Source organism: Cyprinodon variegatus, unplaced genomic scaffold, assembly GCF_000732505.1.
Source record: "Cyprinodon variegatus isolate N-32 unplaced genomic scaffold, C_variegatus-1.0 Scaffold179, whole genome shotgun sequence".
Taxonomy (NCBI): domain Eukaryota; kingdom Metazoa; phylum Chordata; class Actinopteri; order Cyprinodontiformes; family Cyprinodontidae; genus Cyprinodon; species Cyprinodon variegatus.
In genome coordinates this window covers 1,172,826-1,187,000 of record NW_015150632.1, presented here as the reverse complement: position 1 = coordinate 1,187,000, position 14,175 = coordinate 1,172,826, and the positions used below count along the sequence as shown (strand labels likewise).

Below are 14,175 nucleotides of genomic sequence, written 5' to 3'. Positions count from 1 at the left end.
CTTGTCCTGTGCATGTGTGTATTTGTCCCATGTATCTGTGGATCTTGTCCTGTGCATGTGTGTATTTGTCCCATGTATCTGTGGATCTTGTCCTGTGCATGTGTGTATTTGTCCGTGTGTATTTGTCCCATGTATCTGTGGATCTTGTCTTGTGCATGTGTGTATTTGTCCTGTGCATGTGTGGATCTTGTCCTGTGCATGTGTGTATTTGTCCCATGCATCTGTGGATTTTGTCCTGTGCGCATGTGTGTATTTGTCCGTGTGTATTTGTCCCATGCATCTGTGGATCTTGTCCCATGCATCTGTGGATCTTGTCCGGTGCATCTGTGGATCTTGTCCCGTGCATGTGTGGATCTTGTCCTGTGCTTGTGTGGGTTTTTCCTATGCATGTGTGGGTTTTTCCTATGCATCTGTGGATCTTGTCCCGTGTGTGGATCACATGTGAGTTTGTAAATATTGACTCTTCTAGCTCCATATGATTCTCTGTAAAAACTGGATATATAAATGTGTGTGAAATCAGCTGTCTAACTGCATTGAGTTGCAAGCTTGTGATTGGTTGTGTTACCTGATTAAGAAGGTGACCACCTTCAAGATTTATAGGTGCTACAGTTATGTTGGGTTTGAATGCCTCTCTTTGATTTCTTCAGAAGTCTCGATCTTTGACATCTCTGACCATAAATCGTTTCCGCAGACATTCTATTGCCCTGTTTTTAGATCAGCTTTTTGCCCCCTCCAGCCTCTATTCAGGCTGATTGAAGACTTGTTTTAAAAAAAAACATTTGAGATTTTACTAATGTATCTTAGTTATATGAGAAATCTAAACCACCGGAACACAGGCCTGCTTGGAGTACCTTTCCAATCCTTCTCTTCCTCTAAGGGGTTTTGAATGAAGGCCGTGGGATCTGTTGCTGAGCACAGCCGCCGGGGGACGGCAGGTGCATGTCCTCGCCTCCCGACTGCCAAGCAGACATTCAGCTGGATCGTGTTGCATCTCTTGAATTGCATGAACTCCAATCTCGTCATAGAGCTGGGGCGATGGTTTTGGTGGTTCTGTTGCAGACTTTATTAGTTCTTGACTGATTGTGCATAACGTCTGTGTGGAGGCGTACTGTATATACAGCACCTCGGACTGACATGAACGAAGAGGGGGAACTCGAGAAGGGTAAAGCAGCGTCTAGGGTGGGATACATCTATAAAAAGAAGATTCTTTGGCGTGTTTGTTGACTTGTCTGACAATGTTCAACATAAAGATTTGATTTATAGCAGCAGGACGGAAAGACTGCAGAGAAACCTAACAAGACAGAGAATAGCTAGATGAACAGAAATTAGAAATAAGCAGGTCTTTCCCAGCATGTTAGTAGGATGTTTTCACTAAATAAGAAACTAGTCAAAGTTGTTTTAATCAAAGCGAGCTGGATGACCAAAATGCCTTACAGACTAAGGTTGATAGTAAATTAAAAAAATTCTAGGACAGTTGCCTTTTTGCCAGTCAGAATAAATGATTACAGAATTAAATCTGCCTTTAAACACCCATCTATCCTTGTTCGTTTATGTTTAGAATAAACAAATAAGATATACACCCTTTTAAATAGTGTTCAGACGTGAGGCAGAGCATGTCCCGCTGATTTATACCTCATAATTAATTCACTGAGCCAATAAGACAGAATGCTTTTAGACCACACATCTCAGTGAAGGGATGCATATACAGGGGATACATATGTGTTTTTTATACAGTAAATAACTCGACTCTTTCTGGCTGCTTTTACTTCATTGTTGTAAAGATGGCTCTGTAGGTTTGTGGTGGAAATGGAGGGTTGTGAAGTTCAACTAAGGGCACATTGTGACTGAAGCCGGGTGCTGCGGCAGGTAAATGCTGTGGTGAATACGGGCGTTGGGACTTAGCAATACAGGATAAATGTGGTTTATCCCCTAAGTAGCAGTGAGACAGACCAGGGGAGACAAATTTCTACACAATATATTTCTATAGAAGTGAAAAGAGGATGCTCCTACCACCATCATTGACATTTTGTACAGTTTGAAAGCCTCATTTTGACTTCTTAAAGCTTCCCTTTTATTATTGTGGCTAAAAAGCTCAAGGATGTCCATAAAAGTTGTGTTAGCATCCTCAGGAGCTTCCTTATAGCTCAGACTGAGAGCAAATCTAGTTTGCACAAACATTTGATATGTTGATCTTATAAAGGCCAGCTCCAAACGATGAGCAGTAGTTATTATCATTTAACTAAGTTAACAGAGCTTGGCCTTAATGGACCTGGATTAAACCACCTGCAGTTTACTTTATTATTGAGTCTGATTATTGTAAAATTATTTTTTCAACCTTGTATTTGAAAAGCTTTAAATTAAGCATTAAAGCCCTAGTTTGGCTTGTATAACCATTAGGTAGTGAATGCAAAGTTCTTAACTGAACTGTTGATTCTGAACTACTTGGAGAACAACTTAATAAAGTAAAGAAAGGATATACTCAAATGAGTTTTTTCTGGGGGTTCATGTCTTCATAGATCGTCGGTGTGTGCTATTTAAGTCTTATTAATGACATATATAAAGAATTAATCAAAATCATTGTCTCCCAAGCTTAGAATAATGTTGACCTGCATCTCTGAGTACAAATGTCATCATTTATGGTAATGGTGACGGAATAGCGGTGGAGGTAATGACTTTTTCTCATTAAATGAGAGCATATTGACTGCTTAGCTGAGTACCAGGAGGATGCAGAGTCAGAGGAGTAGCGACTCAGCCAACTCCTCCCTGTACCGGAGTCTGTTCTGACAAATATATTCTTTGTTTGCTGCTGTGGGAGTGCGTGTCTGTCTCAGTCTGTGCCTGATTATGTCACAAACTGCCCCTCTTAGGCTGTTTGTTGATTCTCAGTGAAAGACCAGACTTTCTATTCCTATAAAGATCTCCCGTTTCCTCTCTCTTCACATTACTGGGAGAGATCTCGCCTCTGAACTGCAGAAACCACAAATCCAGTCACGCAGACCTATCTCTTTATCTGTGGCTTGCCTCTGACTTTATATGGCTCTATAAAGTACCTCAGAGCCTCTTCTGACTATATGCAAAGCAGCTTTGCCAACCTGCCATCAAGTGGTTTCATGACGCAGCCCTGCAACCATACATTGTATAATCAGGTGATTAAGCATTGCTTGTGACCTTCTGCAGTAGTCGAATGCTGCGTTCACACCAAACATATTCTGAGCATAAAAAACAGCTAATCTCGGCTAACTTGGGTCATTGAAGTCAGTGCGTGGAGTGAATTTTTGACGCCATTGTTTCGTTTTGCTCTTGTGAACAATATCAGATGCAATGAGGAGAGTGGAATTTATCAAAGCTAATTTGCTTTGATATATGGTAAAAATGTATTTTTAAGATGGATGCAGTCAGTTAATCAGGATTAACTACCTTTAATTACTATCTAGCTGTTCTGAGCAGTGGGCCCTCACCTGCTGCTGGATCTGTGGGATTTCCTGCTGCCATTCGTAGAGGCTTGAAGTGAATATAAGCATTTTTTAGGTGGTAAAACCTGCAAGAAACAAGCATATAAATCAGACATTTTTTCTGGCAAGTTGTGTTTTCTTATGTATATATTTATAAATCATTTCACCACAGTCCAGTGAAATATTTTAGTAGAGGGATCAGAGCAATCCCACTTTTCTTTGTATATGTAAAATATGGCATTTTATGTAAACCCAGTGCAGTATATAGACAGGAATATATATATATTCTAGCTTATTTCTGATGGTTTTATGCTGAAAGCTCTGCAGGAGCAGAGATCATGGTTGGGCCGGCATAGTTTGAATTTGATCGTTTCTGCTTCCGATTCTTTTAAGAGGAAAAATCATAAAAGTTAGCATGTTTTAAAACTGCTGTCTAACCTGAGTTTTGTCTGGATGAAATAGACTGAACTTGAATTATATTTGATTCATTCATCACAATTATTTTTAACCAGTTTATAAACCTATTAACTCTAGTATAGTTCTATTAATTTTCTTTTCACGCAGTTACATTTTCACATGGAGCTTTCTGTTTGAAAACATAATTAAAATCCTTTTACATATATCCAGTGCCTGATGCTGCTTCAGCTACAGTCATATTAGACGCCCATATACTAATAAATCCTACTCTAAGATGGTTTTATTTGGTTGTACCGTTGGTCAAAGTGGCTCCGCCTGCTCTAATTCATCAACAACTTTATTTCTAACCAGAATGTTTGAAGCGGTCATTTTAGTTTTGACCAATCATTAGAAGCTTAGCTCATTCACCCAATGAATAGAGGTCATAGGTCGACTTATCACAGCGCTGAAGGTGGGAGTTTACAATACGTCACTCTAAGTGCCAGAATTAACGTAACCATAAAGGCTGATTTATACTTCGAAACTAGGTCGTCTGTGTAGGTGTCGCAGTGAACACAGAGACGTCCAAGCCCCCTACGCAGACACTCTTCTGCACCTCTCCCAAATTGCAGGTGACCGTAGACAGTGCCGCAGACAGGAGGACTCTGATTGGTCAGATCTCCATCTGCACTACACTATGTGTCTCCTGTTTGGTACCTTACCGGCTTGTTTTGTTTGTATGACCGCGATTGTGGAAAATGACTCATGAATTTGGACCCGCTAGAAGAGCGAGGAGCGCAAGAACACTGCGACCCTTTTCCCACCTGGATCCCCGCTCTTTTTTGCTCTATTTCCTCATGTCCCTCAGTTGTCGGACAAACTTGCCCCCACTTCCTCATCGCCTCGGCCGTATCTAGACCCACAGCTAGTTCATGATTTTCCCCTTTAGTGTTGTGGCATGGAATAAACATAGCGCAGTCCGCGCTTCAATATTGAGCATAAATCAAAAATGTCTGCATCATACCTGCGACACACCGCTGCGGGAGTATAACAAGCTCTTAACAGTCAAGATGGCGGCCGCTGCAAAGTAACCGCACCGAATGAGCTCAATATATCCTATAATAAACCTAAATAACTGGCTGCTACACAGGCTTTTCTTCTTTTTAAAAGATGTTTTTGCTTCTGTGGTTATCTGATTGTTTCAACGTACCGGGTTAGTCCTGCCTTTAAAGTTTGGACTCTACTTGATGCTTTCCTGACTAAAAGGTTTTATTTTAATACTGGATATCTACTGATATCCAAATATACCATAGAGCAGCTAATATCGATGTCTCAAAGACTCTCAGCTTCACATTTTTTCTTTTTTTTTCAGCTAGATTTAGCTGCTTTGCTGTATTTATAATTTTTAATTTAAAGGATATCCATCTATCCAGCAAGGTAAAGATGTTTTTCCTCTATTTAGGCTCAATTTGAGGCTGACTGAGCTCTGTGAGGGTGTAGAACAGCTGGCTTATGTTCATGTTTTCTAGCAAGGTAATAGATGCTGCTCTTTACTGTATTGGTCCCTCATCTCACGACTAGTCTTGAACAGTCACATTCAGACGTGAATATACATCCCAGTTTAAAATCTCACCAGTGGAGTTTTCTGTAGCATTTGTTTTTTAAGAATATTCATTATTAGGTTTACAGAAAAACTCTCTGCAGGGCATTAGTCTGACACCCCAGCTCCTCCATGTCTGGAACATCTGATTGAAACGTGAGCCTTTAAGTCAGCTTATGGCCCAGACTTTTAATTTCACAGGCCATTCAGACAGCTGATGGAAAGAAAAGGAGTTTTCTTTCCATCTGTGACAGGAGGAACATTTGGAGCAGACAGCCTTTCAACACCAGGCTGTCATTATGAATCCAGTGTCAAACTCACAGCGGTCCTCTGGCTCAGGCTTACTGAGCTCACACTGGAACACGTGTTAAAGAGATGCTAGGTTCTGATGTTGACTTAGACTTATATATAATAGCATCAACAATAACAATGACAGAGGAGTATTTCTATTAAAATTAATATCTCTATCAGTGCAGTCAACATAGATTCTGTAGCAAAGGTTCATTTTCCCTCTGTGAAGATTCTCAGCCATCCAGGTCATGGTCAAGCTTGAGAAAACTTCAATCTGGGCACTGGACGTGAACTTTTCTGGAAGATGTTTCTTCTTTCATCTAAGAGGCTTCTTCAGTTCTAACTAGTGGCGTTTCCCTCAGAGAATTAAAGGACCTCAAACCTGATTTTCATGGTTGAAAATGGACTTTTTACAACAGGTGTGTTGATAAGTAAGGTTTCCCGCAATTTCCCTCAACTTGAAGGTGACTGCGTCAAGTTGACCTAACCTGACCTGACCTTGCATAACCTTACGCCAAACTTTAAGTTAAATAAAAATGTCCAACATTAGCATTCTCTAATGAAATTCACAGGGCCTTAATTCACCTCAGAAACTCAATATTGTTCTGTTGCTCCTAAATAGGGAAAATATTTACTTTTACTTTTTTATACAGGAATCCCTTTTTCTTGATGCTGATCTCCGCTTATTGGAAAATAAATATTATCATCTAATCCCCTCCTACTATCCAAAAAGGAGCAAAGGGGCTCTTATAGCTGCAAAGCGTAACTTACTCTAAACTAATCTGGGTATTGGGGGATCTGGTGATGCCTGTATCACTTCTGTAAAATAATCTTTAAAGGTGTCAAAATCTATGGTTTGTGGTTATGCTCCAAACTATTTTATCAACATTTCTATGTTGATAAAACCGTATCATTCAATACGACTCTGTGAAATAGATAGAGCAGGAACAAAACGAAAGCTTCCAGTACCTGATCTGTACTGGTAGCATGATCCGTACCATCAGCTCATTTAGCCCGCCGCAACCTGATATACATCCGGGTCTCCCTCGATTTGGCTTTATAAAAGAGTCCAAAACAAATTTTCTCTCCCCCCCCCAAAAAAAAAAAAAAAAAAAAAAAAAAAAAAAAAAAAAAAAGAAGCGCACTAAACTACACCGTGAAAAGGGTTTATTTTCTGAGAATTTAAATCCTTGTTGTTTTATCACTCGTATGTGCCCGATCCATCCCAGAAATTGGATCCTACGCTACTTCCAGGAGCTAGCTTTTTCTTTGTATTTATACATGTCTCGTCTTTTCCAGTTTTATTTTTGTCTCTTGTTTTAACCTTATAGTATATGATGCATAATCGACAGAAAGAAGCAACTAAAATTCAGATACACACAATGTAATCGCATTTTGCCGTACTGCTCTGGGGATGTCCTACTATTACGTCAGACTAGCAGTATAACAGAGAGAAAGTAAAAAAGATTACAATTGTCTGAGAAAAGTAATTAAATATTTTATATGTAGTTTAGTATTCTTTGGTGATTTAAGGATAGAATTACATACTTTTAGAATTCCACTATTTATGGCCTCCTGGATGACCAGGACTATTTCATTGAGAACCAGTCAACCAAGGGCTATCTATGGCATTTTAATACCGCCTCTTTCAGATTATTATCTTCAAACATGAGCTTTAGGCTGATTTGAATGAACATGTCAAAATAAATAGGTCATCAGTCAGTGATCCCCATATTCCACAGGATTCTATCAAAGAATGCATTAAAAATAAAGCACCATTTGCTGGTAATTTTAATAAATCCAGAAAATATTGTATCTAATCATTAGAAGCTGAATTTGGGACACTTGAGTGAGATATGTTCGACAAAACTTCTGATGAAAATATTCACAAGTTGCAAAAACTGCTTAACAAACTTAGTGATCTGTTACCAAGGTAATTCACTATTCATAGTACCAGACAGAATTATTATTGAAATAGTGTCCAACATAGCCGTCTTCTTGCCTTAAATTAAGGGAAATTTGATTTCTAAGCACAAATTTCAGCAATTAAGACAAAGGATGGGAAAATTAAATTTTATCCTGTAAAGATTAAATGTACTTTTCAAATGTTTTATCATAATTTATGTAAATCAGAAGTATCTTATGATGATAAACGCTCTTAGTAATTCCTTGAGAGACTACATCTTACTAAATTACCTGATGCTGTACTTAAGTTCGAGGCTCATATAACCTTGGAAGAATTAAAGGACGGGATTCAATCGTTGAACAGAGGTAGATCCTCAAGCCTGAACGTTCTACCCCCAGGATTTTACGAGACATTTTGCCCCCAACTCTGTAATTTTCTGTTAAATGTGTTACATTTTTTCTATCAATATGGCCCATTTTCAACCAGTGCCGATGTTGCAGTAGTCGCCCTTCAGCTGAAAAGGGGAAAACCACCGGACTGTTCTTCCAAAAACCCTTTGAGCCCTCTAAACTCTTAAATTAAGCTTTATCCTAAGGTGCTAGCTTCCCGTTTAGAACATTATCTGCCCTATCTGGTACATCATGACCAAACCGGGTTTATTAAATCCAGACTGGATTTGCAGACATATAATCGATTCTATTAAAGGCTCAGAAGATCAGAACGCCATCATTTCGTTAGCTGCCCAAAAAAGGCCTTTGACTTGCTAGAATGGAGCTAATTATGGTCTGCTGGAAACCTCCACATACACTATCAATGAGGGAAGGGCTTCTCGCTAACCGGGACATTGTACAATTTGAGCTCTCTATAACTTTCCTACATAATGCAAAAATCTCTAATCTTAGTTTTTGCTCTAAACTGATCTGTATTAGACTTGTTTATATATTCTGTCTTGATTATGATGGACATACTATAGAACAATTGACTTCTTTTAGTTATTTTAGTTGTATACCTATGGATGTTTATACTGCTATCTGTGTGGATGTTGTTATGATGCAGAAGATGGCGGTATAATAGCTGTGTATTTTTGTTCTCTTAAAATTACCTCTTTGTCGATGGATGTAAGGGCAAAGGGAAGTTGGGTTTGTTTGCTTGTTTTTTATTGTAAGGGTAAATTGGGGTTAGGGTTGGAAAAGAAATGTTGACAATAAGCAGAAAGTGTAATAAACTGATGGACAACCTACACATGTTAATAAAATAAAATAAGGGTCACAGAAAAACAACTTGACGTTGAACTACTGATCTTTTCCTTTTTTATACAGAGGAGTAGTGAGAGTTAGTACTCTGTTCACTTTATGATTATTCACTCAAGTCTGGCAGACCTAGATTTAAGTGTTTTTTGTTTCATCAAGAACAAGTAGTAAACGAGGCAGGGATCTGTTACAACATGATGTAAAAGGAAGAAAGGGAAAAAAGACTTCGTTATTCCTGCCCACAGGTGGCACCGCCCCCTTAGCGCAACGCCAATGTAGCTGGTAAAAGTCGAGGCTCTCATCATGAGTCCTGTGGAGTTTAATCATGTTGGCCCTACGCCGTCCTCTGCATGATATAATCTCAAGGTGTCACAGGTGGAGTACTGTGCATGTCGTTAATTCAGTTTTAAAACCCTCTGCACGAACAGATGGCTGTGCAAATGCTCCAGCGGATTCTTCCTAGCTAGTATTCGGTGGCTTCTTCTTCTGGTGAACTGAAAATAAAATTAGGAATCAAAGATTATTTGAATGGTTCTAAGAGAATTGAAATTTTAGAACCAGTTTTAATTGATTCTTGGAACCCATCTATACCTATTAGGCTGGGAAAAACTACATTAGACTATGACTTTCCAAAGAGGTCATGTTTTTGGTCGTGTTTGTTGTTTGGTTGGTTTGTTATCAGAATTACTTAATAAGTTTTGAACAGATTTTAATGAAATTTTTACAAGGAACAATTAAGTAAATTTTGGTGATGATCCATATCATACGGTGCAAATGTTGCTGCTTGGCAGAGGTCAGCGCTCTCCAGGATCTTTGCTTATTCAGTGTCTATGGCTTTTTTTATTTTTATTTTTTTATCCATTCTTTTGGGGGGTTTTTACGGCACTAGTGGCTCGTTTTTTGGGGAGTAGGCTGACAGGAAAGGGGTTATGAGAGAAGAGGAGAGACATGCAGGAAAGGACCACAGGTTGGATTCAAATCCAGGTCGACTGCATCAAGGACTAATCCTCCGTACATGGATCATCTGCACTAACCACTGCGCTACAAAATCACACCCCATGGCTTTTGATGTTAAAGCAATACAGTCATATATTTAATCCACATCGGTGCGTTTGCACCCTTAGCTCCTCCCACCTTCATTTGTTAGAAATCTGTACATCTCATAGATCCATGCTGGAAATTGTCAGATATTCTTAGAGTAAATGTAGAGCTGTTAGCTCTAGTTTACCAGATTTATCTTTAAAACATCTGAGAACATTTATTTTTCCCTGGTTTAGTGAAGTCATCACTAAAACGCTTTAGGGTACGTCTGTCTTTCCCGTGTGAGACCTTGTTATAAACTTGTCTTAACCTGTTAACTGTCAGGTCTAATGTGTTGCCTCTTTCTAATGTCAGCCATTACCACAGTTTCATATGACAGTAGGGCGAATTAATCGGATTACCGTAATCGATTATTGAAATAATCATCAACTATTTTAGTAATCATTAAACACTTACCGGCGTATAAAGACTTTTAAACATGTATTTTACTGACAGAGCGACTCACTTAGAGCAGCAATTGTACAAAACTTGTAAAAAATAAACTCTGTCAGTATTCCCTATCCAGATCTCCTCAAGTGGAAAAGTTTCTGTTTCACTTGGTTTAATTTCACAAAAAATCTTCTTAATGGAACCTTTGGCTATCAGATTATTAATAAAAAAAAAAGCAAAAAAAATATCGACAGATTAATCGATTTGCTAAATAATGGGTTAGTTGCAGCCCTATATGGCTGGCTTGACCCTTCCAGGGGTTAAAGAACAGCAGCTGGTTGGATTTATGCTTTTTTAGGCATTTCAAAATAGTTTTGGGTGATTTTGGTCACTTCACAAAAACACCAACAACTAGTAGAGATTTTGAGCCTACATCCTCTATAGATCATTCCTGCTAAACTATCCTCTGGTAAGTGCTGATCAGGAGGAAAATCTTAGTCTCAATAGTCAGTTTGTGTCAAAAATAATAAACTAACTTTGACACTGCAGGTTATAAATGAATTTTAAATTTTGCGTTTAAAGCATAATGTGGTCAGTTGGATAACGATAATCAGGAAATGTTTCTTTTAATCTGTTCAGAGTTAAAATGGTGGAAAACAAAACAAAAATAACACAGAAAGCGGCTAAAAGAAATGCGATGGCCTTTCTTCTGATATATTTAAACTTTTATGAGGAAATGTGTTTATTTAATGGAATATTTATAAGTAATTTGTATATAATATATATTTTTAATGATGAAAAAATTCCCAATACCATGATGCCCCCTCCTTGGTAAAGTCACAGCCGTTTTGATAAACTCTAAGCCATTCTGACTCTCCCACAGTTATTCATAATAGACGGTAGTTTTTCTTTTCTTCATTTTCTTCCAGGATCCTGTTTCCATTTCAAGCACAAAGACATTATTTTAACCGAGCAGCGTTTCTTTTTTCTGCACTTGTTGAAATATTTTCCTCTCTTCAATTAGTGCTTAAACAAAAGCTCACTTTCCTCAGAACGATATCAGGAACAACCAGATTTTCAGAGTAGAAGAAATGAACCTCGCATGCAACACTTCTCACCTTCATCCAAGCACCTCCCTTTTGAAACATGAGTCTTCACAAAATGAAGGACCTTTGTAACTAAACTCTACATTATTTGTTTTTCTAATTTCTTGTAGGTAATTACTCTACTACAGCTTCTAATCCATTAAATATAATGTAGGAATATACTATATATTAAGAAAGAGTCATGGTTAATTGACTTAAACACTATTTTACTTGTAATTTAACTGACCCAGCATTAAAATTATATTTTTAAGGGAGATTTTAGAGTAAATATTTCATATTTTGTCTATTTTATATTATTCTGTCCATGGTATAATGCTCATACCTTCAATTTAGCTCTGGTGGGACGGTGACGTGCCTCTGTGCTCCCACACTCATCTGTAGTACGGTCACAGGCTAATAGAGAATCACAAACAAGCAAGATGACATAAGTTCCCTCTTTTAAACTCAAGCCCAGGCCACACACATGCATGCACACAGGAATCTGGGATGAAAGCTTTAAGGTGTTTGGTAGTCAGCCCTGATCCCTGTTAATGCTGCAAGTTTCTGGCTGTTCTTTTTTGCTTGCCGTTTTCCCTGTAGGGGCTCTCAGCTCTGAGCGCCAGAAAACAAAAAAAAACAGAATGTGCAGACATGCTCACAAAGGTGGAAGCAGCATCTCTTCCACAGATCTCTTCTCTAAACCCCTAAAAGGCAGAAATCTAAGGGGAAAAAATAAGCATGCATGTGTGATCCAAAGCCAGACTTGAAGTCAAAGCCAACTCTGCAGCTCTCGTGTTTTTAAATCCCAACAAAGCTCAGCTATCTGTGTTCTCCTCCAGAAATGGGGATGTTACTGAACAGCTTGGATGACTCAGCTTTGCCTCTCTGTCTTTTCTAGTTCATAATAGAAGATATGAAGCAGCAGCAAACCAACAAGCACAGCAACCTGCACCGTGAGGACCAGCACATCACTGTGGAAGAGCTGTGGAAGGGCTGGAAGACCTCTGAGGGTAATTCTATTAGGAGAAAATACATGTTACATCTTCTGAGTAGAAATGTACTGTTCCATTTTTAAAAGATTGTCCAATCTGGTACTAATAGTTCACATCATCAGCAAACAGAATATTATTCACTGAGATAAAGTACCTGATAACAATATTCTGTTTGGAAACACTGCTTGATTCCTTTACAGGACATCAAATAGCATGGGTATGTGGTTTTTTTATCAAGGTAAACAGCAGCTGAGATGTGATCGGAGTCACTCACTCTGGTATTTTCCCTGCAATTCAAGCTTAACCTGTTGGATTTGTTTGTTTTTCATTGACACTGATGGCATCCTTTGTTAGTAAGGGTGGCATGTAGCACTCTGTGTTTAATAGCCATGTGAGCATTCCCACAACTATTGTTAGAGTAATGTGCGGTTTGACTAGCTTCCCTCTTCCCACCATGTCTGGCTTATCTACTTTTTGCTTTCCTCTCCTAGTTTCCTTTGTCCTTGCTGGTTTTCTTTCTACTGTAATTTCCTTCTTCCTTTTCTCATATTTTCTTAATGTTATTTCCTAGTGTGAATTCATTCTTTTCTTCCACGCTACATTTCAGGTGTCTTTCCTTCTTTACTTTTGATTTTTCATATTTTTATCCCTTCCTTCCTTCCTTCCTTCCTTCCTTCCTTCCTTCCTTCCTTCCTTCCTTCCTTCCTTCCTTCCTTCAATATTTTTTACAATTATTGTACTTTCCCTTGATTTGAACTTGTAACTAATCCAGAAGAATAAAATAATCTACGTTTAAAAAAAACAAAAAAAAAAACAACCCTAATTTTTCTGATATCTATATCTATCTTATTTTAAGGCACCAAATGACATGTTTTATTGGCAGCTCATCTTGTTCACCTTCCCAATTCAAAAACAAAAAACACATTAACTTTGCTAATTGCTAATTTTAGATCATTTTTGCAATATTTCTTCTTTTCTTCCTTGTATCCTTCCTCCTCCTCTCCACCTTTCTTCCATCCTGCCTTTTATCCATCCTTCCTAGCAGGTCTTTGTTTCTCCTGGTTCCACATCTAATCCCAATCATTTTTATAAGGTCTGTTAGGATCTTTAAGCATATTTTCTCACTACTGGTTTCTCTCTTTGACCCATTCCCGCTCAAGAAAACTCAGTCCATCGCCAAATTTATCCCAGATTTTGAAGAAGAAGTTGCCTTGGGAGGATGTTTTGATCATGCTTGCATTGCATGGCATTAACCTGGGGCAGAACTGTGGATAAAACCTCCAACCCCAGTCTTAATTTTGTCAGACAGCATTGGCGTCTTTGAGGCCAATTTAAAAATTATCCTAAAATCTTTGCCATGAGGCGCTAATGTTCGTCTGTGGTCAATTAGAGCAAACTCTGCTATGATGGCTGCAGGGTGACAGTCCTGCAGCTTGCTGGACTTAAGTTTATTTAAACTTTCCCCTTTAAGTTTTCAGTGACCTCATAATAAAGTTAAATACCCCTAATTTTACATGTAAAACTGTGTTAATAATTGCAGACTTTTCTTTAAAAGTAACAAACACAAAATGACAGCAGGAGAAACATCCGTCGCTGATTTATATCAGTCTAATAATATGATCATTAATCTTTCTGGGCTTTATTTGGGATTATTTATACAGGAAAAAAGTAAATAAATAAAATAAATTACAATAATACAACAATGTGAATAGTAAGAACTCGAACACAACACC

General features: G+C 38.3%; 1 protein-coding gene across 4 annotated transcripts in view; it reads left to right on the top strand.

Annotated features, from left to right (window-relative positions):
* The window catches only part of LOC107087310 (stromal interaction molecule 2-like), a 66,111-nt gene that overhangs the window by 36,886 nt on the left and 15,050 nt on the right, over nucleotides 1–14,175 (top strand). For all 4 annotated transcript variants that reach the window (XM_015378832.1, XM_015378829.1, XM_015378831.1 and 1 more), the window contains exon 3: nucleotides 12,349–12,460. In XM_015378832.1, coding sequence (XP_015234318.1) covers nucleotides 12,349–12,460 — 112 coding nt within the window. The remainder of the gene's footprint in view (nucleotides 1–12,348; nucleotides 12,461–14,175) is intronic.